The following is a 27,866-nucleotide window of genomic DNA, read 5'->3' on the forward strand; positions in this document are numbered from 1 at the left end:
AGCCGGCACTTCCCCAGAGTCCAGCGAATTTTGATAAATTACAACCAATGCATCCGCTATTACTTCTGCCATTTCTTTCAGTACCCTGGGATGCATTCCATCCGGGCCCGGGGACTTGTCTCTTAGTCTCATTAGCCGACCAAGCACTACCTCTTTAGTCATAGTAATCATTTTAAGGACCTCACCCCCTACAGTCCCACGACCATCAATTTTCGGTAAGCTATTTGTGTCCTCTACCGTGAAGACCGACACAAAAAACTTGTTTAAGGCCTCGGCCATTTCCTCGTTTCCCATTATTAAATCCCCCTTCTCGTCTTCTAAGGGTCCAACATTTACTTTAGCTACTCTTTTCCTTTTTATATATTTGTAAAAACTTTTACTATCAGTTTTTATATTTTGTGCTAGTTTAGTTTCATAATCTATCTTTCCTTTCTTTATCGCTTTCTTAGTAGTTCTTTGTTGTTTTTTTAAAGCTTTCCCAATCTTCTAATTCCCCACTAGTTTTGGCCACTCTGTACGCATCGGTTTTTAATTTAATACTCTCCTTTATTTCCTTAGTTATCCACGGCTGGTTATCCCTTTCCTTGCATTTCTTTCTTACATTCCTTGGGCATGTAGCAGTGTAGATGGCTACATAGACTGCTGTTCCTCCCCCACCCATCTCTCCAATGTGATAACATCTGAAAGTTTAGCTTATCAATCAAGCAGAAGATCCAGACCCTCAGCACAAAGATAACTGTGGATAATATTGCTCAGTGTAATTCTCAGCAGTTGAAAATTAACTAGGATTTCAGATCAGAATGTCAAGCTCATCTCTCTCTCTCTCGGCACCCCTATCTTGGTATCCACTTGTCCATTCAACATTCCCAGTGTTTGTGTGGGCACAGCCCTGTACATAGATTTTGTATGGAAAGGAATTTGAGAGACTATAAAACCTCATTGTCTGGATGTTCACAGTGGTATGCCTTGCCTATATAATTCAGAGAATCATAGAATCCCTACAGTGCAGAAGGAGGCCATTCAGCCTATCAAGCCTGCATCGTCAACAATCCTACCCAGGACTTATCCCTATATCCCCAAGTATTTACCCTGCTAATCTTCCTGACACTAAGAGGCAATTTAGCATGGCCAACCCCACTTACCCGTACATCTTTGGAGTGTGGGAGGAAACCGGAGCACCCAGAGGAAACCCATGCAGAAACGGGGCGAATGTGCAAACTCCACACTGACAGTAACCTGAGGTTGGGACCAAACCCAGGTCCCTGGCGCTAACCACTGCTAACCACTGTGCCATTGTGCCGCCCTAAGAGAAATGTCAGTTAAGAGCCACAGGTGAACATTGTTTTCTGTGCACAATGGGACTTGTGCAGTGGAACATTGGGCTGGATCACCTAACATTTTAAAAGAGAAACATTTTCTGAACTCTCTGTTTTTGGAGGCAGTGACGCAGGTTTTTATGTTCTTGGATACGATCGAGGAGCAAGTTGATGTCACCATCTACACCTTCCCTCACTATTCAACCCAATCCACCAACCTGGTTGGGTTCTGATTGACTCACCCACTGTTTTGAGACAGCTCTGGTCCATAAGACCATAAGATATAAGAGCAGAATTAGGCCATTCGGCCCATCGAGTCTGCTCCGCCATTCAATCATGGCTGATGTGATTCTCATCCCCATTCTCCTGCCTTCTCCCTGAAGAGGAAGCACTTTGCAACACCTGATCTGTTTGAGAAAATCTTGGGCAAATTTATTAATTTCAAATAAATCACTCAAACTTTCAGGTCGCTCTTACAGCTTGTTCTCTCTCCCATTCCCCCTGGAGTGTGACTTTCATTTCACTCCCAATACTGCTGTTAATATAAATGCAAGAAGAAATTGGAAGATACTGAAGGGCAGACAACCTTCTTTATTAATTTGCTTTCTCCACATTTCATTTTAGTGAACCTCTCGGATTATAACGCTGAGATCACTTACTTACACGTGGAGAGTCACAGGAGTGGTTTAACTGTGACTGTCTCCCATCTCTGGCTGTGGGACAAATGAAGAACTGTACCTGTGGTTTGAGATTTGAACTGAATCACGAATGGTTCCCTGGCGAAAGCATCCTCATCACCAGGCTGCTCGTCTTTATACTGAAGGAACCTTTGCATTTGCACGATATCGTCGCTAAATGGGGAATATATAAGTTGGTTAGGTGCACTGCAAAGTGAGGTGGTTGAGGCAGACACATTAGCAACATTTAAGACTTACCTGAATAGACACATGAACAGACGGGGAATAGAGGGATACAAGCGATTTGTCTAGACAGGACAACGTGATTGGCGCAGACTTGGAGGGCCAAAGGGCCTGTTCCTGTGCTGTACTATTCTTTGTTCTTTGGATCAAGGAGCACAGAACCAAGCCAGACAGACTGGGAAGATCCCAGTTTTGATCACTGTGTTAGGGGCTCTCGGCTGATGCAGTGGTCGGTGTGCTACAACCCCTTGTTAGGGATGTGTCTTTACAAACACTGATGTATCCACTTGTAGGAATAGTCCTTGGTTGTTACAGTGATACAATTACCAGATTACAGCTTCCAGTTTCCCCACCTGTGCCTGGAAGTCAGGTCATTTGTTTTGAAACAAATAACTGGATTTCTAGCACACACCATACAAGTTTTTTAAAGAGCATATCAGAGCGGGGAGGCATCCTCCTTCTGCTGCAGGGGACATATCCGAACTGCATAATCCTGAATTGCTACATCATCTTGTTTATATCCACCGACATCAAGATTGTAGTTGGTGTCAGAAATGTATTTGCGCAGTTACACTGAGTCTCTGAAACTCAATTCAGACGAGTGGCTTGAATTAAGGTATGAGTTTTCCCTGCTCATTTATTTTACTCTGGGATGTGCCCATCGACATTGATTTTATTAGGATTGGGCTCGACATTTGCAATTGGCATGCTCCTTTATGGCTGCCTTAGCATTCTTGTCTTCCTTCACAATTCTGATTATTCTGTTTGACGGTGATAATGCAGGGCACTGCGACGGAATAAATGAGCATTGCTTCACCCACCCGCACTGGTGCGATGCGTCAAAGAGCAGCGATCGTCACTGTTCTTGTTGTCGAAATAACCCAAACACTGCTGCCTCACAGCGCCAGGGACCCGGGTTCGATTCCCGGCTTGGGTCACTGTCTGTGTGCAGTTTGCACATTCTCCCCGTGTCTGCGTGGGTTTCCTCCGGGTGCTCAGGTTTCCTCTCACTGTGTCTGAAAGACTTGCTGGTTAGGGTGCATTGACCTTGAACAGGCGCCGGAGTGTGGCGACTTGGGAAATTTCACAGTAACTTCATTGCAGTGTTAATGTAAGTCTTACTTGTGACTAATAAATAAACTTTAACTTAACTTTAACAATGAGCAGAGGCTTTTCAGTCTCAGAATTTGTGCTTGGCCATTTTGAACTTGGGAATTGACTGATCTTATCATAGAATCTATATAGTGCAGAAAGAGGCCATTCGGCCCATCGAGCCTGCACCGACCCTCCGAACACTGCCCCCATGCTTACCCAGTCGCACTCACTATGCCTGTAATCCCGCGCATTTACCATGACTAATCCACTTAACTGCATATCTTTGGACACTAAGGGGCAATTTAGCACGGCCAATCCACCTAACATCTTTGTCCTGTGGGAGGAAACTGGAGCACCTGGAGGAAACCCATGCAGACATGGGGAGAACGTGCAAACTCCGCACAGACAGTGACCCGAGGCTGGATGTCCGATTATACCATTTTGATTCTAAATGCTGGGTGGACTTGAATCTGGGAGTGTTTCAGATCTGACTTTTAGACCCGTTCTCCGGCGCCCCCATACTCACTCTGCCTGAAAAAATATCAGTGATTCCGAATCGCACTGCAGAAACCTGTGGGTGGGGCTTATCGTGCCAGAAACCCTGCAGCTCCGATCGGAGCCTTCAACTGCGCCTGCACAGTTTAAAAAAAATAGAAAAACGCTCCCCTGCCACATCACTCCCGGGCTGGATAAAACCTCCCCCCGGCTCCCATAGACATTGCCCACCCCCACAACATAACTGACCCCCTTATCCCACCCCCCCCCCGCGACCCATTCCGGTTGCATGCAGAGTGGCAGCAGACCATCCCCCCACCGATTGCACGCAAAGTGGCAGCGGACCCCCCACCAGAGAGCGATCTGACCTGCCTACCTCTCCTCTGACCAGAGAGCCATTTGACCCGCCTCCCTCCCCTCCCCCCACCTCCTCTCCCCCCCCCCCCACCAGAGAGCGATTTGACCCAGCCCTTCTCCTTCCCCCCCTCCCCCACTCCCTCGGCGTCCCACCACCAGAGAGCCATCTGACCCACCTCCCCCCGCCCCCCACCAGAGAGCGATTTGACCCAGCCCTTCTCCTTCCCCTCCTCCCCCCTCCCCCACTCCCTCGGCGTCCCACCACCAGAGAGCCATCTGACCCACTATGCCACCATTCCGTCTAAGAAATGTCATGTACTTCAAAAATCACGACGAGGTGTGAAATAGTGACTGTAGACTTGGTTAAGGGAACTACAAAAAATTGGTAGAAATGATCGGCTAAGGGGCAATATGGCATGGGGATAATTTTTGGATTTGGCACCACAGGAGCACGAGTGTGAGCAGATCAACTGAACAATTTATACCTTGTCTGGATTTATTTTCTCTTAGTCAATGCAAAGGAAAACCAAAGGTTTCTAGCAGAGGATGTGCAGTCCAGGTTTAGTGCCATTGCTGAATCTCAAACCCCCCCCAAAAAAAACTCCTGAGGCTGCATTAAAATCAATGGCTGGGATTCTCCCAGAAATATTCTCAGTCCCCAATTCGTGTGAAAACAGAGTAACTCTCATCGATTTTTAAGCATGATTTTCAGAATGAATCTCTGACACTCTGAGCTCTGCAGAAGGCCCTTGTATGATTCACTCTGAAAATCGGGGAAGCGGGGGGCAAAGTCTATTCCCACTGGAGAGGCCGGCAGCATAGCGCCGAGCAGGCCACTGTGCATGCGCTGATCTGTCAGCACCGAGATCAGCACATGCACAGTGGCCCTGTATTGCCGGCCTCCAGATCACTGGCCTCCCTGAGCCAGCCCCTATGTCTCTGCCCCACTCCCCCCACCCAGATGACCAGCCCTAATTGCTGTCCACGCCGTCTCTGCCTGCAATGCAGAATGGCAGTGGGACCCCTTGCCCCCACTGGCCCCCAATAAGCCCTACCTACCCAATAGGCCCTGCCCCTCTGGCCCCACCCCTTGGCACTGCCCAATGCCCAGTGGGCAGTGCCAAGGTGCCCCTTGAGCATTGCCATTTTACACCTTAGAGCCAGGGTGTCAGGCTGGCACTGCCCATGGGGCACCCCCCTTACCCCTTTATGGTGCTTTATATTCCAGAAGTCATAATTCCTGTCAATATTAGTGAGCTCTCAAATTTCACTTTCCTTCTGCCAATGCTTTTGGCAAAGTATTTGTAAAGGGGCGGCACAGCAGCAAGTAGCATTGCTGCTTCACAGCATCAGGGACCCGGGTTCGATTCCTGGCTTGGGTTACTGTGTGGAGTTTGCATGTCCTCTCCATGTCTGCGTGGGTTTTCTCCGGGTGCTCCAGTTTCCTCCCACAGTTCAAAGACATGTAGGTTAGATGGATTAGGGTGGTAAATGCACAGGGTAACGGGGAGGGGAGGGTTTGGGTAAGATGCTCTTTCGGAGAGTTGGTGCAGACTTGATGGGCCGAATGGCCTCTTTCTGCACTGTAGGGATTCAAAAGTAAAATATGTGCCTGTTATAGGATTTGACAGTGAGCAATTGCAAGGTAATTTTGGGAACAAGTCTTTATTTTCTAAGTATCGTTCTGTCTCAGGGCTACAGAGGGGATTGAGTTCGTCATTTCATTTTCAGCTGCTGATGGTATAAAAACAAACCCAAAAAACTGGAAATGATTTTCGGGGGTAAACCTCAATGTATAGTGAATAGTGCAGAAATATGCAGTGAGGGTGTGATTGGACTACATTAGAGACTGTGGACGGGGTTTTCCAGCCATGCTCTCCCTGCACTGGAAAATTCCACCCGAGGTCAATGGACCTCTCCATGCTCCGCCCCTCGCCCGCTCCGATCCCCGTGGCAGGCGGGATGGTAAGATTCACCCCTGTGTTTTGCACACAAGGAAAGGGAAATCTTAACTATTTCTGAACGGAGAAGTGGGTGTGAGGAAGTGTTAGGAAATTATAGAATAGAATCACTATAGTACAGAAGGAAGCCATTTGGCCCATCCAGCCTGCACTGACAACAATCCCACCCAGGCCCTATCCCCCTAACCCCACGCATTTACCCTGATAACCCCCAAGGCCCCCCCCCCCAAGGGTCATTTAGCATGGCCGATCCACCTAACCCGCACATCTTTGGACTGTGGGAGGAAACCGGAGCACCCAAAGGAAACCCACGCAGACACGTGGAGAATGTGCAAACTCCACATAGACATCGCCCGAGGCCGGAATTGAACCCCGGTCCTTGGAGCTCCGAGGCAGCAGCGCTAACAACTGTGCTCCCCTAACATAAACATTTTTAAAAGGAAGGTTAAAGGGAGGACAAGGTATCAAAGTTGATCTTTCTCTACACCCTAGTTATGACTGTAACACTACATTCTGCACTTCCTTGTTTCCTTCTCTATGAACGGTATGCTTTGTCTGTATAGCGCGCAAGAAACAATACTTTTCACTGTATACTAATACATGTGACAATAATAAATCAAAAGCTTTCTAAATTTTGACTATATTAAATATTCTGCATTTGTATGCATTCTCTAATCAAAGTGTTCTAATATAAATTCTTAACCTCCCTTTTATAATGGAAATGGCCAATGTTAAATGTGTTATACTGTAATTACACACTACTTACCAGTGGAAGTGCCACATAAATTAAGAATGGAAATTAAAGAATAATGACAATCTACAAGTTTAAATTAGGAGCCAATTAGCTTTCCCTCCCCACTCCGCTTCACCTGAAGACGACATAGAGTTTGATTTCCCCATGTGTACTGCTACGAGAGTTCAACTGATATAATTTTTAAAAGGCAGTAATTAATGTTTCATGTACAATTACCACTATCGGTGTACTGTACATAAAAAAAACCATTAATCACATTTCAAGCTTTCTCAACAATGTCTCCAGTTGTGGCTAGTAAGACTGTGCGATGAATAAATTAAGATTTCCAGATAGGACAAGTCACTCAGGAAACGCCTCCTTGCCTTTTGAAGGCAGTGGGAACACCAGCTTTCTAATGATGTTTACAGCATGTATTCACAAAGACTTGCCACAGGAGAAGGTAACTGATCCTTTCAGCTGTATTTTGCAAGCAAAGTTCCCAAGAACAGCAGGCACACCTGCGACAAGTAAGCTGGAATGAGATTAGAGCCTTAAGTAGGTAAGTCTGCAAAGAGATGGAATGATAACGTTTGTCTGATTTGTTTCCGGACACATCTTTTATGATCCTGTTTTAATTAATTTAGTGACGTGGTTATTGATGCGTGCAATTGGCGGGGTTCACTTTTTGTGGGCGTAGAGGGGTTCGGAGGGGCGAGGGCACAGGACACATGCATGCTCGGAAGTAGTTCGAACAGTTTCGTGAAATCCGTAAACACATTGTTACAACTACTACGCACGGCAGAAATCAGGTGTCCAACCCGCTGCCCCAGGGCTACATGAGACTCTTGGCAATTTGGCCCTTAAAGGAAAGAACTTGCATTATATATATACATTCACAATGTCTCAAAACCCTTTACAACCAATTCATTATTTTTTTGAACTGTTGTGATGCAGGGACTGTGGCAGCCAGTCCGCTCACAAGATCTGGCAAACAGCAATCATCTGTTTTAGTGATGTCGATTAAGGGAACCAGAGAGAACTCCCCTGCTTCTCTTTGGAATACTGCTGTGTATCTTTTACATCCATCTGAACCAGCAAATGGGGCCTCTGTTTAACAGGTCACCTGAAAGGTGCCGCCTCCAACAGTGTAGTGTTTCCACAATGCTACATTGGTGTGCCAACTAGGTTATGTGCTCAAGTCTCTGGATTGGGACTTGAACCTATAATGTTCCATCTTGGAGATTCAAGTGATACCAACTGAGCCATGCCCAAGTAACCTATTCCAATTTGTGCCTTTATCTTTTATTCAGTAGTTTTCCTGTATTTTGTGGGCCGGCAGCTTTGGCAACAACAATGTTGGTTATATCGAGATCATAGCACCAATATCTGTCACAAAGGCACTTGGTAGTACAGAACTGGAGTATTGCTGAAAAAAGAGACACGCTGTTGAAATTTTCCACCTTGCACTCAGCAGGACAGATGCAAGAATACCAGATCTCAAAGGGAACAATTTAGACTGCATGAGAAGAGGGTGTTGATTGGTTGGCAGTGGACTCTGGTAGAGGCATTGCCATGGAGAATGCGCCCGGTAATAGTGATTAACACAAATCAGATTGGACAACACTTACTGAATGATCCTGATTGTGTTAAGAATTACATTAATAACCAATTTAAGATGATCAGTCACAGTGTGGCTAATTTAAGCATGCTGCGAACTACACATATTCACTTACAGTGCAAACAAAAATAACATGTCCAAGCATTGTGCCTTTTTCAATTAAATAAAAGCTTGGGTAACAGCCATTCCCTGGTTCATTCCCTACGGCAATGCCTTGACAAATCAGAGTCTGGCTTGTCCAGTTTGAATTTAAGCATATGCTTGGCAGTTAACTGTTTCATGGTGTATACTCCATGACAACACCTTCTACCAATCAGAATTCACTTGCCAAACAATCAGCACCCTCTTACATTGCAGTATAAATTGTTGTTCCCTTTGAGAGTTGGTATTCTTATGTCAGTCCTGATGAGTGCAAGACGAAAAGCTTTGACAGCACGTCTCTTTTGTAAGCAACACCAAATATCTGTTGAAGATAAGAATTTGAGTTATATGCAGATTAGTGGCAATGTAAATTTAGACTGTTATTACTGAAAAGGTCCATGCACAGCCAAAAACAAAACCCTGGGCTAAACCATGAGTATACATTCCACTGTTAGCATTGAGGTCAGCATAATGTTACATCTACACCAATTCTAATTCTTCATGAGTCCACGTAGTATTGTAATGCAGGCAATTGAACCCAATTGGGATATCTTGATGATGTATTCTCAATAAAATCCCATCCATCTGTCTGTGAGTCATAACCTTGGTGATTACATGTAAATTTCTCTGCTGAGTCTGGTAACTATTCTCATCCGTTTGGAACCTGCTCCAAGTGATTGATTTTCAACTGGCAATGTGAATCATTGAGTTCTAAATGAAGTAGCTGAAGAGATTGAATTCTTGATAATATAGCATCTTCAGCGTGCAGAGATCATCTGCTCCAGCAGTGGGGGCTATGATAGGGGGTTCCTGTTTGAAAAGTTCCTCTGGCTCCACCAAAGATGCAGTCTTTGTCAGAGAAACCCCAGTGGTTCCAACAGTTGAGTGTTTTGAGTTCCTTCACAAGCAATAAAGAGACGTAATCCTGGACAGGAGCAGTTCCAGCAGGAAAGAAACACATTCCTGATAAGAATTTGGACTAGGATTCCAGGATTTGCACATCTCCTTTTATAATACACTGGAACCTCTTCATCTTGGGATTTCTAAATTTTCAAGATTATAAGTGATGTTCGAATGCCTAACCACAAGGAAATGAGCTGGAAAACACTGTAGATATAATTACTGAGCTCAAACATCTAGCATTTCAATGCTGTACTTGATAATTGCTCTGTTTGGTCCTCCAAAAATATTGTGCCCCGCAGTAAGAAGTTAAAACTTCATTATCCATACTTAGCCCGTGCCTTCTCGATTAGTTGGAACACCTAAACGGTCGCGCAGCAAATCCATGAGTTCCTTGGGTCTGGAGAACTGGTGTTTTCTGAACAATAGATTTCTGGGCTGAAGGGCTTCCAGTAAAATCATAGAATCCCTACAGTGCAGAAGAGGCCATTCGGCCCATCAAATCTACACCAATTCTCTGACAAAGTATCTTACCCAGGCCTTCACCCCGCCCTATCCCTGTAACCCTACACATTTACTATGGCCCAATCCTCCTAACTTACGCATCTTTGGACTGTGGGAGGAAACTGGAGCACCTGGAGGAAACCCACGCAGCCAAGGGGAGAACGTGCAAACGCCACAGAGACAGTCACCCGAGGCCGGAATTGAACCTGGTTCAATCAGTTATCTTTTTCTGAGCTACCATGAGAATATAGGACTTTAGTTTCTTCTGACATTGCAACCCAGGCTCAAAAGAACAAACTTATTGAGATGCTACCAGGAACAGAGAGCAGCTGGTGTTCCTGTGGGGTCCAGTGTTCCATGTACAGAGCTGGCCAGTGCATTTCCAACCAGCTTATCAGCACAGATTAATGATGTCAGTGCTGTCATGTTGCGACGGAGATGACAGAAAATTATGTATGTGATGATATTAGAACACAACTTTTGTGGCATCGCCAATGAAATGCATTCGCAGCACCCCGAATGTGTTTACCTGTCCTCATAACCCCAGTGACAGCCAGGAAGGTTAACTTAATAATGTGTCTTGTACATTGACCTGGTTGCAACAAGACCCATGCAATGAGCAAGCGTCCGAGGAGCAACGTGGAAGCAGTTGCTGATGGGCTTTCTAAACTCCGACAAAATATCTCACCCATTCCATCCTATTGGGACAGGACATGTTGCATTCCAAAATAAAATGCCTGTGAAGCACGATAACTTCCTCATATTTCCAGGCCACTTGCCTCGATTCAGTCTCCAGCAAACATAGAAGATAGGAGCAGGAGGAGGCCATTCGGCCCTTCAAGCCTGCTCCGCCATTCATCACGATCATGGCTGATCGTCCAACTCAATAGCCTAATCCTGCTTTCTCCCCATAACCTTTGATCCCATTCACCCCAAGTGCTATATCCATCCCCCTCTTTAATATATTCAATGTTTTGGCATCAACTACTTCCTGTGGTAATGAATTCCACAGCTCACCACTCTTTGGGTGAAGAAATGTTCTCCTCATCTCCGTCCTAAATGGTCTACCCCAAATCCTCAGACTGTGACCCCTGGTTCTGGACTCCCCCACAATCGGGAACATCCTCCCAGTCTAGTCCTGTTAGAATTTTATAAGTTCCGATGCAATTTCCTCCTTCATTCGTCTGAACTCCAGCGAAAACAATCCTAACCTAGTCAAACTCTCCTCCTACATCAGTCCCGCCATCCCTGGAATCAGCCTGGTAAATCTTCGCTGCACTCCCTCGAGAGCAAGAACAACCTTCCTCAGAAAAGGAGACCAAAACTGCACACAATATTCAAGGTGTGCAAAAGGTGCCATTTGAAGGCAGTTCGCCTTAGTCCTCCAAAAAGAACTCCATATTCTGCTTTTCAATTAATGTCCTTTCTTTCTTTGTGTTATTGCAAGCAGGAGGGAATCAAGGCAATGGCCTTGATTACAGAATCTCAGCCCCAGGGCTGTGACCTCTTTAGACTTCTCAACCTAATAAATATTTTACAAGCTCAAGACCTGGGTCATGTTAAGGAAACTCTCTAAGAATACAAAGGTTTCTTTAGACCTCAGGAGTTTTGTCAGTCACTTGATTTATCTATTTGAAACATAATTTGATTTATTATTGTCACATGTATTGGTATAGTGAAAAGGATTGTTTTTTTGTGCACTATACAGACAAGGCATACCGTTCATAAAGAAGGAAAGGAGAGAGTGGAGAATGTAGTGTTTGTTACAGTCATAGCTAGGGTGTAGAGAAAGATCAACCTACTGCGAGGTAGATCCATTCAAGAGTCTGATGGAGCAGGGAAGAAGCTGCTCTTGAGTCGGTTGGTACGTGACCTCAGACATTTGTATCTTTTTCCCGACGGAAGAAGGTGGAAGAGAGTACATCCGGGCTGCTTAATTATGTTGGCTGCTTTTCCGAGGCAGTGGGCAGTTAAGCACAATACCTAAAGTTAACTTTGTAAATTGTGAAATACTGATAACTGGTCAGAATTTGGGGTGTGTTACCTTATTCAATAGACACCATGGTAGGGAAAGGATAGTTGAGGATGCAGGCAAGATTTTCTTTCTTACTCAACATGTTGGGAAGTAATGGGTTTAATCAGTAGCAGGATTCCTGAGATGATATCAGGTTTCCATGTGAGAACCTTAGAAATTCACAGCACAGAAGGAAGCTACTTGGCCCATCATTGTAACCGAACAACTCTCAGAAAGACCTATCAATGTCATCCTATTTCCCCTACTTCTCTATTTTTTTAAATTTTAGGTATAACATGTTTGCTGGATTCCATTCCTGCCACTGTTTCTGATGGGAACATTTCTGTATCCCAACAACAATAGTCATTGTATCATATTTCATTGGTTGATAAAACTATTGCCGCAGACAACTTGCTGTACCTGCTCTGAGAATGGGTTCAATTTTCAGGTATAAAGGAAGGTTTCAAAAATGATATTGGGATCTGCTGGTTGACGGAAGTAAGTTATAGAGAAGAAAAATAAAGTTATTTACATAAATAGTCAGAAAATAACCTCAAATATTTCACAAATATGAAACTTTGGCAAGATGGCACAGTGAGGAATCAGATACAGCTGAAGGTAACTAAAACCGCAATTGAATGCCAAAATGCATTATTTTTTAATGATCAGATGGCTTTACCATGGTAAAGCTTTATAAGTTCTGTTAGTAGCCAGAAAGGTCACATATCTCCTTTTGAAAGATTTAGCATGGTTAGGATTGAGGAGTATGATACAGCTGAAATGTAAATATATATGTTCTGTACTCATTTTCACAATTGAAGATTACACAGCAGTAGATCCGAATGCTTTGGTTATTGACCCCTTGAATGTAAATGCATGAATGGCCTTAGCTTGGTTTGGGGCACTGAAGATTGATCAGGTTGCTGGACCTGATAACCTTTAACCTTGAATGTTGGAGCAAATCAGAGAGGGACTCTGTGAGCCACTGATTTAGCTGACTAACAGTTTTTTGAAATCTGGACCAGTTTGAATTGATGGAGAAAGGATTTGATGCATGAATGCTTTCACACATGTGCCATGGCCCATTCATTGATATCTAGATAGGTACAACAGTAGGCTATTCAGCCCCTTGAGCTTGTTCTGCTATCATAGCTGATCTGTTTCTTAACTCTATTTACTTGGTTTTGTTCTATATATTTTCAGTAAAGCTCTGTAATTCATGTTTTAAGAGGCTTGAATTACATAATTAAATTGATGCATAATTTTCTAGTTATGCCAAAGACAAATAATTTAATGATTGATGGTTCAAAATAAAATGCCAACTGGCACTCATATCTTTAATTTAAAAAGCATAATTTTACTGATGTTTGGGGACTCAAATGATGCTACATAGGAAAACAATGTCATAGAAAGGGAAGCTCTGATGAAGGCTCATTCTGACTTGAAACAGTTCCTCTATTCTCTCTCCACAGATGCTGTCAGACCTACTGAGATTTTCCAGCATTTTCTGTTTTTGGATAGGCTTGGATTGTTTCCTCTAGAGCAGAGAAGGCTAAGGAGACACATGATTGAGGTGTGTAAGATTGTGAGGGGTATGGGCAGGGTGAATAGGAAGCAATCATGAGGGGGCATATTTTTAGGGTAAGGGGCAGGAGATTCAGAGTGGATTTGAGATTTTTTTCACTCAGAGGGTGGTGGGAATCTGGAATGCACTACCTGTGAAAGTAGTGGAGGCAGGAAACTTTACAACCTTTGAGACATATTTGGACGGGCACTTAAAACATACCATTCAAGGATATGGGACAAGTGCTGGAAAATGGGATTAGCGTGCCTTTAGTAGTAGTGCAGACTCAATGGGCTGAAGGGCTTTTTCAGCATTGCATGACTCTTTGACTCCATTTACAGACAGATAGCAAGGAAATAAGGGAGTTCAGTTTTGCCTCCTTTGGCTGTCCATAACACTTGGCTTGCTGGTGGGAGTGAATCAGTATAAAAGAAGTCATGACTTGAGTTTGGCCTCACTAACCTAATTGTTCTGATGTGAAGATGCCGGCATTGGACTGGGGTGGGCACAGTAAGAAGTCTCACAACACCAGGTTAAAGTCCAACAGGTTTATTTGGAATCATGAGCTTTCGGAGCGCTGCTCCTTCATCAGGTGAGTGACTCTGAAAGCTCGTGATTCCAAATAAACTTATTGGACTTTAACCTGGTGTTGTGAGACCTCTTACTAATTGTTCTGGACACATCTGACCATGATGGGCATGCAATTTGATCAAAAAGGTTAATTAATTTGGCCAATTAACACCAATCGAGCACCTCGCACTTACCAATAAAGTCACTGAAGGAGTCATTGATAGTTCCATCAAATGAAAACTACTCACCAACAACCCACTCACCAATGCACACTTACAGTTTCACCAGAAAAACTTGGCCAAGACTTGTCTCAACCTTGATGCAGACTTGGCAGCCTTTCCCACACCCTAAGAGCAAATCTATAAAAAGCAATGGCTTTGTTTCTTTTTAACTGTTCTACATTACGAAATGTATTGTGGCAATGGTGAAACTGCCAACAAAACAGATCAGTTTACTGTACCTGAAGATGCAAGATTAGCAAACTTGTTATAACAAGCAAACTGAAAATGTGAGAACTAAATAGGTAATTATTTTAACACGACACTTTCAAATGCCAGTGAAGCAAACCAAACTCAGCTCTTCACCTGAGGTTGTCTAACCCTGCCTTTGACAATCTTAATATTCCCTCATCTTTGCTTTTCCTTATCCTGACTGAATATCGAAAGGATTTGTATTTTTAGAACATTACAGCGCAGTACAGGCCCTTCGGCCCTCGATGTTGCACCGACCTGTGAAACCAATCTAAAGCCCATCTAACCTACACTATTCCAATATCATCCATATGTTTATCCAATGACCATTTAAATGCCCTTAACGTTGGCGAGTCCACTACTGTTGCAGGCAGGGCATTCCATGCCCTTACTACTCTCTGAGTAAAGAACCTACCTCTGACATCTGTCCTATATCTATCACCCCTCAATTTAAAGCTATGTCCCCTCGTGCTAGCCATCACCATCCGAGGAAAAAGGCTCTCACTGTCCACCCTATCTAATCCTCTGATCATCTTGTATGCCTCTATTAAGTCACCTCTTAACCTTCTTCTCTCTAACGAAAACAGCCTCAAGTCCCTCAGCCTTTCCTCATAAGACCTTCCCACCATACCAACCAACATCCTGGTAAATCTCCTCTGCACCCTTTCCAATGCTTCCACATCCTTCCTATAATGCGGCGACCAGAACTGTACACAATACTCCAAGTGTGGCCGCACCAGAGTTTTGTACAGCTGCAACATGACCTCATGGCTCCGAAACTCAATCCCTCGACCAATAAAAACACCGTATGCCTTCTTAACAACCCTATCAACCTGGGTGCCAACTTTCAGGGATCTATGCACATGGACACCGAGATCTCTCTGTTCATCCACACTACCAAGTATCTTACCATTAGCCCAGTACTCTGTATTCCTGTTACTCCTTCCGCATTAAACTCCATTTGCCACCTCTCAGCCCAGCTCTGCAGCTTATCTATGTCCTTCTGTAACCTGTAACATCCTTCCGCACTGTCCACAACTCCACCGACTTTAGTGTCATCTGCAAATTTACTAACCCATCCTTCTACGCCCTCATCCAGGTCATTTATGAAAATGACAAACAGCAGTGGCCCCAAAACAGATCCTTGCGGTACACCACTAGTAACTGAACTCCAGGATGAACATTTCCCATCAACCACCACCCTCTGTCTTCTTACAGCTAGACAATTTCTGATCCAAACCATTAAATCACCCTCAATCCCATGCCTCCGTATCTTATGCAATAGCTTACCATGGGGAACCTTATCAAACGCTTTACTGAAATCCATATACACCACATCAACTGCTTTACCCTTATCCACCTCTTTGGTCACCTTCTCAAAGAACTCAATAAGGTTTGTGAGGCACGACCTACTCTTCACAAAACCAATCCAGTAGAGCAAGACAGGACTCAGCAAGTCATAGGAGCAACATTTCAACCTAACTCACTGAACCCCTCCCCCTCACTCTCTTCCCTTACGATGCTCTGTAAAATCCACCTCTTTGTACAAACATTTGGTCCTCGTCCTATCTCCTTTTGTGGCTAAATGTCAAAAATGGGATTATTTTAGATTGTTCTTGTTAAGTGTCTCAAAATGTATTGTTACATTAAAGTAAGTAAAGTTTATTTATTTGTCACAAGTAGGCTTACATTAACACTGCAATGAAGTTACTGTGAAAATCCCCTAGTCGCCACACTCCGGTGACTGTTCGGGTACACTGAGGGAGAACTTAGCGTGGCCAATGCACCTACCCAGCACGTCTTTGGACTGTGGGAGGAAACCGGAGCACCCGGAGGAAACCCACGCAGACACGGGGAGAACGTGCAGACTCTGCACGGACAGTGACTCAAGCCGGGAATCGAACCCGGGTCCCTGGCGCTGTGAGGCAGCAGTGCTAACCACTGTGCAACCGCCCAAAACAGAATAAAAATGCAAGTTGTGGTTGAGCGTGAAACCCAAGGCATCAAGTACAAAATTGGTTTCAAACGCCTTTGATTTTATTCTCCATTGAAGTTCCACCAGATCCCAGGGGTTTCCTGTTTGTCAGATACGGTTCAAATCCCCCACTGCATATGATCTATTTATAAGCAATATTTGCAAGCATTTCAATTAGTTTTAGTGTATCAGACATTTGGGTGCTTTCTTTTTCAGTGTTACTTCACTCACCGGTAAATAAAGAGGTACCGTTCTTTATAAGTCCTTCGTCCCAGGGGATCGCTTAGTTTATATGCGTAGTGGCTTTCAGCTTGTCTGCAGGTGTAGAAAAATAGAAAATTAATTGCAGATGTATCAGGAAATAACAGTCAGATCCCTCCCAATCTATACATTCAAACCCTTGAGTTGGTAACAATACTGTCTGCACATCATAATCAATAAATCATTCTGTAACAATTAGATATATTATTCTCACTCAGTCTACAGTAGGAATTGCAGCATTCCCACATTTCAAAAGTACTTAAATGGCTGTAAAGTACTTTGGAATGTTTAAAAGATGTAAAAAATCTCCATATAGACACACTTTTTTACAGGTGGTGGTGTAACTCCTCTCAGCCTGTTGCAAGAACACAGCTAAATTACTTGATTTGATTTATTGTTGTCACATGTACTGGAATACTGTGAAAAGTATTATTTCTTGCGCGCTATACAGACAAAGCAGACCGTTCATAGAGTACATAGGGGAGAAGGAAAGGAGAGGGTGGAGAATATAGTGTTGCAGTTACAGATAGGGTGCAGGGAAAAATTAGCTTAATAGGCACAATGGTTAGCACTGCTGTCTCACAGTGCCTGGGACCCGGGTTTGATTCCCAGCTTGTGTCACTGATTGTGCGGAGTCTGCACGTTCTCCCCGTGTCTGCGTGGGTTTCATCCCGGGTGCTCCGGTTTCCTCCCACAGGCTGAAAGACATGCTGGTTGGATGCATTAGCCATGCTAAATTCTCCATCAGTGTACCCGAACGGGTGCCAGAGTGTGGCGACTTGGGGATTTTCACAGTAACTTCATTGCAGTGTTAATGTAAGCCTACTTGTGACACTAATAAACTTAAACTGCAGCTCTCACAAAGATGCTCACCCCATACAATGCCACCAAACTTTAAGCGGGAGATAAAAGATGTCATTGTACAATCGCTGGAGTAATACAGCATCTGCAACATGCTTGTAAACTTTAAAATAAGGTAGAACCATTTAAAAGTCTGATGGCAGCAGGGAAGAAGCTATTCTTGAGTCGGTTAGTACGTGATATCAGACTTTTGTATCTTTTTCCTGATGGAAGAAGGTGAAAGAGAGATTGTCTGGGGCGCGTGATTATGCTGGCTGCTTTGCCGAGGCAGCGGGAAATGTCGACGGAGTCAATGGATGGGAGGTTGGTTTGCGTGATGGACTCTCTATGATTCTGTCTATGATCGTGCTCAAAATTGGCGCAAGATCGCAGAGAAGAATGACAGAAAATTCCTGCGGTGAAGCCAACTTCTGCCTGACTGCACCAACCCGAATTTTACTCCCAGTATGCTACAGATTTACTGGACATTTCTCTGTGCGAACAACGGCAAATTTAGGGCAGGGTTTTGGTGAATTTTCCTTATTTCCATCTGTGTTAACATACCTCCCCCCGTGAATGCTCTGATAAGTGCTGGGAATCTGGTAGTTGGCCTCAAATATCCTCACAAAGATAGAATATCTTGTACAGGCTTCCTTCCATCTCCCATCAATCCCAATGTCCTATCATCGGTCAGCTTCGGTTTCAGCCAAGCCCTACGAGTTCCTGCCACCTTTGGGGCATTCCCAGCACTTTAATGCCACCTCCCCCAGGTGGAAGGACAGGAGATATTCAGTAGTTTGTATCATTTAAAAATAAACACGTTGAAACAGGCTGGATGAGACACGTGACAGAACATTGTCCTTTATCCTCACACCTGAACATGAATAAAACACAGTGAGGGAATGGTAAGAACCCGCATTTCTACATCTCAGGATGTTGCAAAGCACTTCATGGCCAATAATTTATATTTGAAGTATAGTTGTTGCTGCGATATATGCAAATTATACAGCTGATTTTTATATAGCTAAGTCCCACAAGCAGCAATTAAGTAACTGAGCAGATAACCTATTTTGGGGGTGATGGTTGAGTCTTAGATATTGGCCACGACATTGAAAGAATGTTGCTGTTTTTTCTTCAAATAGTGCCACACTATCTCACAAATTGGTAGCTTGGGAAGTAACCAGGAAAGATACACAGCATGAGGAGGTTTAGAGAATGGAAAGAGATAGAGGTAAAGATGAAAGCCTTTTAAAAAAAGAAATGACCTACTATTTTGTTGTAAGATTATTGCTGTTGGAATCACCATCAACACTTAGAACTTTGCCTAGCCTGGTGTTTGTCCACCTTTTGGTTTTGCTTGCCATAGTAGACAACACTCTTCCCTGTCAGTGGGTTTAAGCCTCCTTCCAAGACTTAAATACGTTATCTAGATGTTACACTGATGTCCAATACCGAGGGGGTATTGCACTGTTGAATTTCCTTTTATGAGGCACTAAACTAAAGCCCTACCTGCAAGTCGGGTGAACATTACAAATCCTATGAGACGATCAAGACATTCTCCTGGTAACCAGGTTTTGGTATCGAGGGTTAATAATCTTTATGCTAATCGCTGATGTACACATGACCCTAAAACTCAAATGCCTCTGGAAGGATCCTCATGTTTATCTATTCCTGCACGTGGTTATGTATAGTTAATAAATCTTTGGAAATTCCTGGATGTCCAGTATTTATTCTCTGTTAAATACACCCGGGGCCCACTTCTGATTTTCCTTTGCAAGCCAACATTCCTGCAACAAGCAACATCACTGAAAGCAAGTTAATGGGCTCTTTATCTCATTGATGATTGTGGGTCTAAGTATGCAGAAGAATGGCTGCTACATTTGCCCAAATGATAACAATGGTTGCAGAACTTTAAGGTATTTCTGAGACATTATAAGTGCTATACCAATGCAGGCATTTAGTTGGTGCACTTTCTTTTACATAAGAACATAAGAAATAGGAGCAGGAGTAGGCCATCCAGCCCCTCGAGCCTGCCCCGCCATTCAATAAGATCATGGCTGATCTGACGAGGATCAGTACCACTTACCCGCCTGATCCCCATAACCCTTAATTCCCTTACCGATCAGGGATCCATCCATCCGCGCTTTAAACATATTCAGCGAGGTAGCCTCCACCGCCTCAGTGGGCAGAGAAATCCAGAGATTCACCACCCTCTGGGAGAAGAAGTTCCTCCTCAATTCTGTCTTAAACCGACCCCCCTTTATTTTGAGGCTGTGTCCTCTAGTTTTAACTTCCTTACTAAGTGGAAAGAATCTCTCCGCCTCCACCCTATCCAGCCCCCGCATTATCTTATAAGTCTCCATAAGATCCCCCCTCATCCTTCTAAACTCCAACGAGTACAAACCCAATCTCCTCAGCCTCTCCTCATAATCCAAATCCCTCATCTCCGGTATCAACCTTCTTTTGCTCTGAGGATGTGAATAATGTCAGGAAGGATGTGGTTATTACTTATCACTAGTTGCACTTGAAGACTAACTAGCTTGCCAGACCACTTCAGCGGACAATTAAAACAGATAACCTAAACTAGGGATCAATGTGAACTGGACTTGTTGGAGGTGACGGACTTTCTTCACTGAAGGACATAGGAACCAATTGTGCTTTTAGTTTCACCATCTGTCATAATGATCTCTGTACCACCACACCATCATGTTACTCTGCTAATCACCCTGACACTGAGGGGCAATTTACCATGGCCTATCAACCTGACCCGCCCGCCCACCTTTGGACCGTGGGAGGAAACCGGTGCATCCAGAGGACACGCATGCAAACACGGGGAGAAGGTGCAAACTCCACACAGACAGTGACCCGATGCCGGAATTGAACCCGGGTCCCTGGCGCTGTGAGGCAGCAGTGCTAACCACTGTGCCACCGTGCTGCCCAATGTGTTGTAAGAGTTTTGGTAAGCAACTGTACTTACTTATTCAGCTCCTCCAGCAGCGTTTCAGTGGCTTTGCCTGTCTTGTCAGTGACTTCCATTATCAGGGTGATGTCATAACGCAACAGAACCTAAGCAAATGTAACAATTACACGATATTTTCATGTAGCACAACCTAACACATTAAAATAAATCTTCAGATCTATTCTTTTTCAAAACGGTTTGGCCAAAAGGAACATCCCAGGATAGGGAATTTCAATGGGGGCTCTCGGAGTTTCCGATCAAATATATTCCAAATCTAAAAATCTTTCCATTTCTTGCCTGTAATCAAGCTCTATCTCTCTATCACTTTGTGTTGTAAGCTGCCTCGTCTCTCAATACATGCAAATGATTTTTTTGTCTACGTGAAGATATTTTGATGTTTGCTCATGAGAATACAAGGAGACATAACTTCCACAAATAGATAGGCACACTTGTAAATACCTGCACAAGAGAGACAATAGTGTTAAGAACCCCACTGATATTGCATGCGAGGATGCCCCAAAACCCAGAAAGGTAACTTGGAACACTGGTTCTTGGTGATGTATGGGTTTTTTTTTGGTATAATGTGAGGAACAATGTACAACTCGGTGAGGAACAGTCCAGTTCTTGTGTAAGCAATTAATAAAGAATATTTATTAACTTAAAAGAAAAACAAAAAAAACACACATGACAAGGAGGACAAAATACATAGCAACCCTTAGGTACACTGACCATATGCACATAATTTACATGAAATTAACCTGTGATCCCCGAACTACCTATGTTACCGGAACTCAGAGGCACTCCTGATTCTAAACAACATCCAATATCAAGGAACTCAGCTAAATCCAGCAAAATAATTACCACAACCAGGTTAAGGTGGCCATGTCTAGGAAACCGTGAAGGTGGAAAGTGGTTGCTTCTCTCAGGAGATTATATCTACAACAGCTGCAGTCCTGGTGTTAGCTGTTTCTCCCCTTTCCCCCTGAGTTAGTGTTTTACAGTTATACTATCTCTTTCCCTTTGATGTTTCCACCTTGTGGAGTCGGCTTTTGGCAGGTACATGTCAATTTCCTTATCTCTCCACTTCAAAGCTCCATAGCCCCATTGTTTCTCTAGTCACATATGTAAACACAATTCACATATCGTGATTTCTCCAGATCTGCCTCTAATCAACTCCTTGGTCTATTATCTTGTATTCTTTGTTTAATTTTATTTTTAATCCTAGTTTTCTCCAATTCTTAACAATAGCACATCAGCGTACAAATGGTGCAAAAGTCATATGCGCAAATTTAAAAACACTGATATATGTACATCTAGCTCCTGTATATATTATCTGACATGGAGAGAAGGAAAAGGAAAGAACAGATGTGCGCAGACATGGACATGGACCTAGACACATGCACAGAACAAGATTCAGGGAGAAACAAGGAGATAAAAAGGGTGGCACTTAATACCCTCCACAATGGCGGGTTTGGTGGCGGGTAGGAGGGTGGCAGGTGGGGACAATGCTATCTTCCCACCTCTGCCCCAGTCCACGGTGGTAAGACTCATGCATGGTCTCACGCCCAGCACAGATTGAGGTCCTTAAGTAGGAAATGCCCGCTTTAGGGCCTCATTCCACCACTGATGGTATTGACTCAACTGCAGGCAATGCACTCATTACCAAGTGAAGCCTAGAAAACAAACCTTGTTGGGTTGCTTGTAGGATTCCAGGGGGTCCCTTGTCCAAAGGCATGCCTGATTGAGGGACCTGGCACTGGGAAAGGGTGAGCCAGCTCATAGCCATTTCCCTGTCTTTGGTGCTAACTCCCTTCTACCTTCCGCTGTTATTTCTGTCCAGCTATCACTCGCCCGGGCCTGGATAGGTGCAATAAGACTGGCCAACATAAAGGGCAATCCCAAAGTTTTCTATAGGCATATAAATAGAAAGAGAGTGATAAAAGGAGGAGTATGGCTGATTAGGGACAATAAAGGGAATTTACACATGGAGACGGGGGCATGACTGAGGTATTAAATGAATACTCAAGGAGATAGATGCTACCCTGGACATGGTGACAGATGGGGAAATTCTGTCCCTAGAAGGGTTCAAAATTGATAAAGGGCGAGTGTTAAATAGACTGTTGGTACTGAAGGCTAACAAGGCACTGGGACCAGATGCAATGCATTCAAAGATATTGAAGGAAGTAAGAGTAGAAATTTCAGGGCACTGGCCACAATCTTCCAGCCTGCTCTAGATTCAGAAGAAGTGCCAAAGGACTGCAGAATTGCAAATCATAGAATCCTACAGTGCAGAAGGCTGTAGAACTTCAAAAGGACATTGACAAGTGAGTGGAGTGAGCAGATAGGTGGCAGATGATAGGGCGGCACGGTAGCACAGTGGTTAGCACTGCTGCTTCACAGCTCCAGGGTCCTGGGTTCGATTCCCAGCTTGGGTCACTGTCTGTGTGGAGTTTGCACATTCTCCTCGTGTCTGCGTGGGTTTCCTCCGGGTGCGCCGGTTTCCTCCCACAGTCCAAAGATGTGCGGGTTAGGTTGATTGGCCATGCTAAAAATTGCCATTAGTGTCCTGAGATGCATAGGTTAGAGGAATTAGTCGGTAAATATGTAGGGATATGGGAGTAGGCCCTGGGTGGGATTGTGGTCGGTGCAGACTCGATGGGCCGAATGGCCTCTTTCTGTACTGTAGGGTTTCTATGACTTCTATGATGAAGTTCAATGCAGAGAAGTGTGAGGTGATGCATTTTGGTAGGAAGAACATGGAGAGACAATATAAAATAAGGGATAAGGAGAGGGACCTGGGTGAATATGTACATGGGTCATTGAAGGTGGCAAGACAGATGGAGAGAGCAGTTAAGAAAGCATCTAGTATCCTGGGCTTTATTATTAGGGCACAGAGTATAGGAGCAAGGAGGTTGTGCTGGAATTGCCCACATCTGCCATTGCCCATGAGACTGGCTTCATTACCAGCTGTGGAAGAGGTCGTGATGACCCTCAATTTTTTGAACACCTTGCCGGTGACTGCAAGGTGAATCAAGGCCTGGACACAAAAAGATGCAGAAAATAATAATTAAAGGAAGAAAGTCTTCTCAATACCAAAATAAAGGAAAATTATTGTGGATGCTGGAATCTGAAATAGAAACAGAAAATGTTGTAGAAATTCAGCAGATCTGACAGCATCTGTGGAGAGAGAATAGAACCAACGTATTGAGTCTGGATGACCCTTCCTCAGAGCTCAGTGCCATCCCTGCTCAATGAACATTCTCTGCTGTGTTCATTTTTTAAAAAGATTAGTTTGTTGGGATTTGGTCATAGTATTTTGAAGCGTGTGGCGGGGTTAGGGTTCTTTTGAATTGTTAGCTTATCTGTGTTATTAGATGGCTTGAAATCTTGAGTGTAGATTAATGCACAATTTACACCATTAAAATGACGATGATACCCACCTTGACAATTGTTGCGAGAACTTCAGGCTTGGAGATTTTAGTTATCCCAAACCGCTGAATGTTAAACGCAGCAATCTTCATTTTCGCTCACAAGTCTTTGATTCAGGATCCTAGTGAAAGGAAAAATTATACAAGCCATATTAACAGACGGAACTCTCATTGACATAAAATGAAATTCACTGTCTGATTCTAACAGGAACTTAGTTTTCACACACTAATTCCATGTGTTCTGTCCCTCCCTCAGCTTTGCAAACCGTATCACCTGGTTTTTGTGAAGCCCAAGAATATTGGTGGTCATAATGCATAACAACTTAAACAAAGACATAACCGTTATTCTTCATTTCACTGTTAAACAGAGCTCAGATACATCCTCAGCGGTACTTTTCCATGGAAAGGGGACACCTAGCTAATTCTGGGTTGGTAATGTGTTATTTAAGCTTTCTGGTGTTATGAGACCATATGATGCAGGAACAGAAGTAGGCCATTCAGCCCATTGTGCCTGCTCCGCCATTCAATGAGATCATGACTGATTTGATTTGATAATCCTCAACTCCACTGCAATGGCAGATTTAGGCAAGTTCAGCATAAACTCCTTGCTCCTGAGGATTTGATAATCCTCAACTCCACTTTCCCACCTTATTTCCATAATCCTTGATTCTGATTAAGGATCTGTCTATCTTAGCCTTGAATGACCCAACCTCTACAACCCTCTGCGGTATAGAATTCCAGATTCACTACCCTCTGAGACAATAAATTCCTCCCCATCTGTCTTAAATGGGTGACCCCTTACCTGAGATTATGTCCTCTGGTCCTAGACTCTCCAACAAGGGGAAACAATCTCTCAGCATCTACCCTGTCCAGCCCCTGAGAATCCTAATGTCTCAATTGTTGCAGTGAGTACAGAGCTTCATAGACCAAGCAAGTCTTAGATTCGAACTGTTAACCTAAGCAGACATAGTTTCAGCGAGGGTGATAGTTGGGACATTATAGCTGTCTCTAGGATGATGCAAGAGAAAGATCAGCCATGATTCTTGTTTCTGTTCAATGTCCAGTCATCAATCTGGAACATTTTTAATTTTTACTCTCTTTTTCAAGTTACAAAGCCAATGTGCAGAGTGGACGGAGCAAGCCCTTAATCCATCTCCTTGCTTGCTCCAAAAACCAATTCATATTGAATCCAATTCATGGTCCCCACAAGAGAGGCAAACAAGATCCAAGCCTATAAGATAAGGCATTGCACCCCATCTTGGACTCGATCTGATGCTTGATCTTAGCCAAAAGGCCAAGAAGCTTCTGGAAACTTCACATTTGTGAACACCAGTCTGAAGTGAGGAGCATCCTGATGCTGTGAGGCTCTTCCCTCAGGTGAGGTCCTTTTTAAATAAATGGCACTGGAGGCCAGCTTGGCAGGATACAACTTTGACAGAAGGAATTTGATGAGTGAGAGAATTCAGTGCGGTGAGGGAACAAGTGTTGTTCCGGACTATTACAAGACAAAGAGTGGTCCGAGAGATGCAGAGAGAGACATTAAGAGCTGAGGTCCAGATGCATTCGTTAGGTGAGTAGTTGATGATTGAGTTTTATGCTTTTGCCCCTTTTTCTCTCTAAAGTAGGGCTGTAGTTTAAACCAGTACTGGGGAGGTATGGGTACTGTATTAAATCTGTAGGTTAACTAGTTCAACTACTTAATACAGCTAAAATTAATTGTCGAGCAATATTTAAAAATTTAAACTTGAATTAGTTAGATTAAATGCAACAAAGATGCCAGGGCAGCTGTCGCATGTGGGTGCTGGTGAACACCAATGTCTTCAGCTCAAAGAATTTTGGCTCAGAGTTAATGAGTCCAAGTTTTGAATGCTGCGATGCATCAGGGAGCGAGAAAGGTACCAGAGCACTGGTTCCTGGGGGCAGTCACACCCCACTAGTTTAAGAACTTCAAGGCTGAAATCGACAGCTTTTTGATCTACAAGAATGTCAAGACTTATGGGGTAGAGTGGAAAATGAGGTTGAGATTACGATCAGGTCAGTCACCGCGTTACTGAATGGTGGAGTGGCTCGAGAGATCCAATGGCCTAAACTCATTCCTATTTCTTAGTTCTTCAGAATGTCATTGCCTTCAAAAGTAGATGGGAGAAAATAAGGCCTCTCCTTCCCTGGTCTCCAGAATCTCTTTTTATTCATTCAAGGGACGTGGCGATTTATTGCCGATCTCTAATTGTCCTTGAGAAGGTGGTGGTGAGCTGCCTTTTGATCTGCTGCAGTCCATGTGGTGTCGATACACTCTCAGTGCTGTTAGGGTGGGGATTTCATGGGTCTGACCCAGCGATAATGATGGAACAGCAATATATTTCCAAGTCAGGTGATGAGTGACTTGGAGAGGAACATGCTAGTGGTGATGTTCCCAGGTATCTGCTGCCCTTGTTCTTCTGGATAGTAGTGGTTGTGGGTTTGGAAGGTGTTGCCTAAGGAGTTTTGGTGAGTTCCTGCAGTGCATCTTGTAGGTGGTACACACTGCTGCCATTGTCCGTTGGTGGTGGATGGGAGAATCACCCTTGACATATTTACTACAATATAAAATTACCATGGCATAAAACAAGAAAAAATTGGCTGAAGATGTGAAATAACAAACAGAAAATGCCGGAAATAGTTAGCAGTGGAGTAAGGAAGACAGAGTTAACATGTCAAGTTGATATTTTGTCAAGAATTTAATTCCCTCACTCCAGAGATGCTGAATGTTTACAGAATTTTCTGTTCCTACAGTGTAAATTGCATTATATCCAGCCATCAACATGACGTCTGATAGACAAGGTGTTGGAGAATGAGTTATTTTGCAGGGTTGATTGTGTAAGGCGCAGGGAGTGGGATGAGGAACAAATTATTGCTTGCATGAAATATTTTGTACTATTTTTCCCATAAGAGTCGAAGACCTGAATTGACTCCAGACCAGTTTGTTTAATGATCCTTGTTTACCTCCTTGGGGAGGCGGTGGCATAGTGGTATTGTCACTAGACTAGTAATCCAAAGACCCAGGGCAAGAACTGGGGACCCATGGTTCAAATCCCACCATGGCAGATGGTGAAATTTGAATTTGGGTTAAAAAGAAACCTGGAATTATAAGTCTAATGATGACCATGAATCGATTGTCATAAAACCCCATTTCGTTCACTAATGTCCTTTACATCTTTACTTGGTCTGGCCTACATGTGACTCAAGATCCACAGCAATATGGTTGCCCTCTGAAAATGGAGAGCAGTTAGGGACGGGCAATAAATGTTGGCCCAGCCAACAACACCCAAATCCTGTAAATGAACTAAAAAAAACCTTTGTTCTTACTACAATGTAAGAATATCGTCATGATGTGGAGATGCCGGCGTTGGACTGGGGTAAGCACAGTAAGAAGTCTCACAACACCAGGTAAAGTCCAACAGGTTTATTTGGTAGCAAATACCCAATATCCCCAGGCCCAGTAGACATAGAATCGTAGAATCCCTACAGTGCAGAAAGATGATATTTGGCCCATAAAGCCTGCACCAACAACAATTTAATGAGCTAATAAGATTCATAGGCAGCATGCAATCTTTCAGAGAACAAGGAATCAATAAAAAGTTAAATGATTATTGGGCAAGTTAACACAAACAGCTTACACATATGTGGATGCAGTAAATGGGTCAAAACAAATAGTTATGATTTTAAACATATATGCTGATATTTTAAATGTATTTCAATGTATTGT

The 27,866-nt window shown here is 43.7% G+C and overlaps 1 protein-coding gene across 6 annotated transcripts in view; it reads right to left on the bottom strand.

Annotated features, from left to right (window-relative positions):
• The window catches only part of dnase1l4.1 (deoxyribonuclease 1 like 4, tandem duplicate 1), a 53,666-nt gene that overhangs the window by 17,015 nt on the left and 8,785 nt on the right, over window positions 1–27,866 (bottom strand). For all 6 annotated transcript variants that reach the window (XM_078209863.1, XM_078209866.1, XM_078209864.1 and 3 more), the window contains 4 exons: window positions 24,134–24,243; window positions 20,712–20,800; window positions 16,865–16,948; window positions 2,055–2,167 (listed from right to left, as the gene is read on the bottom strand). In XM_078209863.1, the coding sequence (XP_078065989.1) occupies window positions 2,055–2,167; window positions 16,865–16,948; window positions 20,712–20,800; window positions 24,134–24,214 (367 nt within the window). In that variant the 5' untranslated portion in view covers window positions 24,215–24,243. The remainder of the gene's footprint in view (window positions 1–2,054; window positions 2,168–16,864; window positions 16,949–20,711; window positions 20,801–24,133; window positions 24,244–27,866) is intronic.

This window comes from Mustelus asterias, chromosome 3 (assembly GCF_964213995.1).
Source record: "Mustelus asterias chromosome 3, sMusAst1.hap1.1, whole genome shotgun sequence".
NCBI classification, from domain to species: Eukaryota; Metazoa; Chordata; class Chondrichthyes; order Carcharhiniformes; family Triakidae; genus Mustelus; species Mustelus asterias.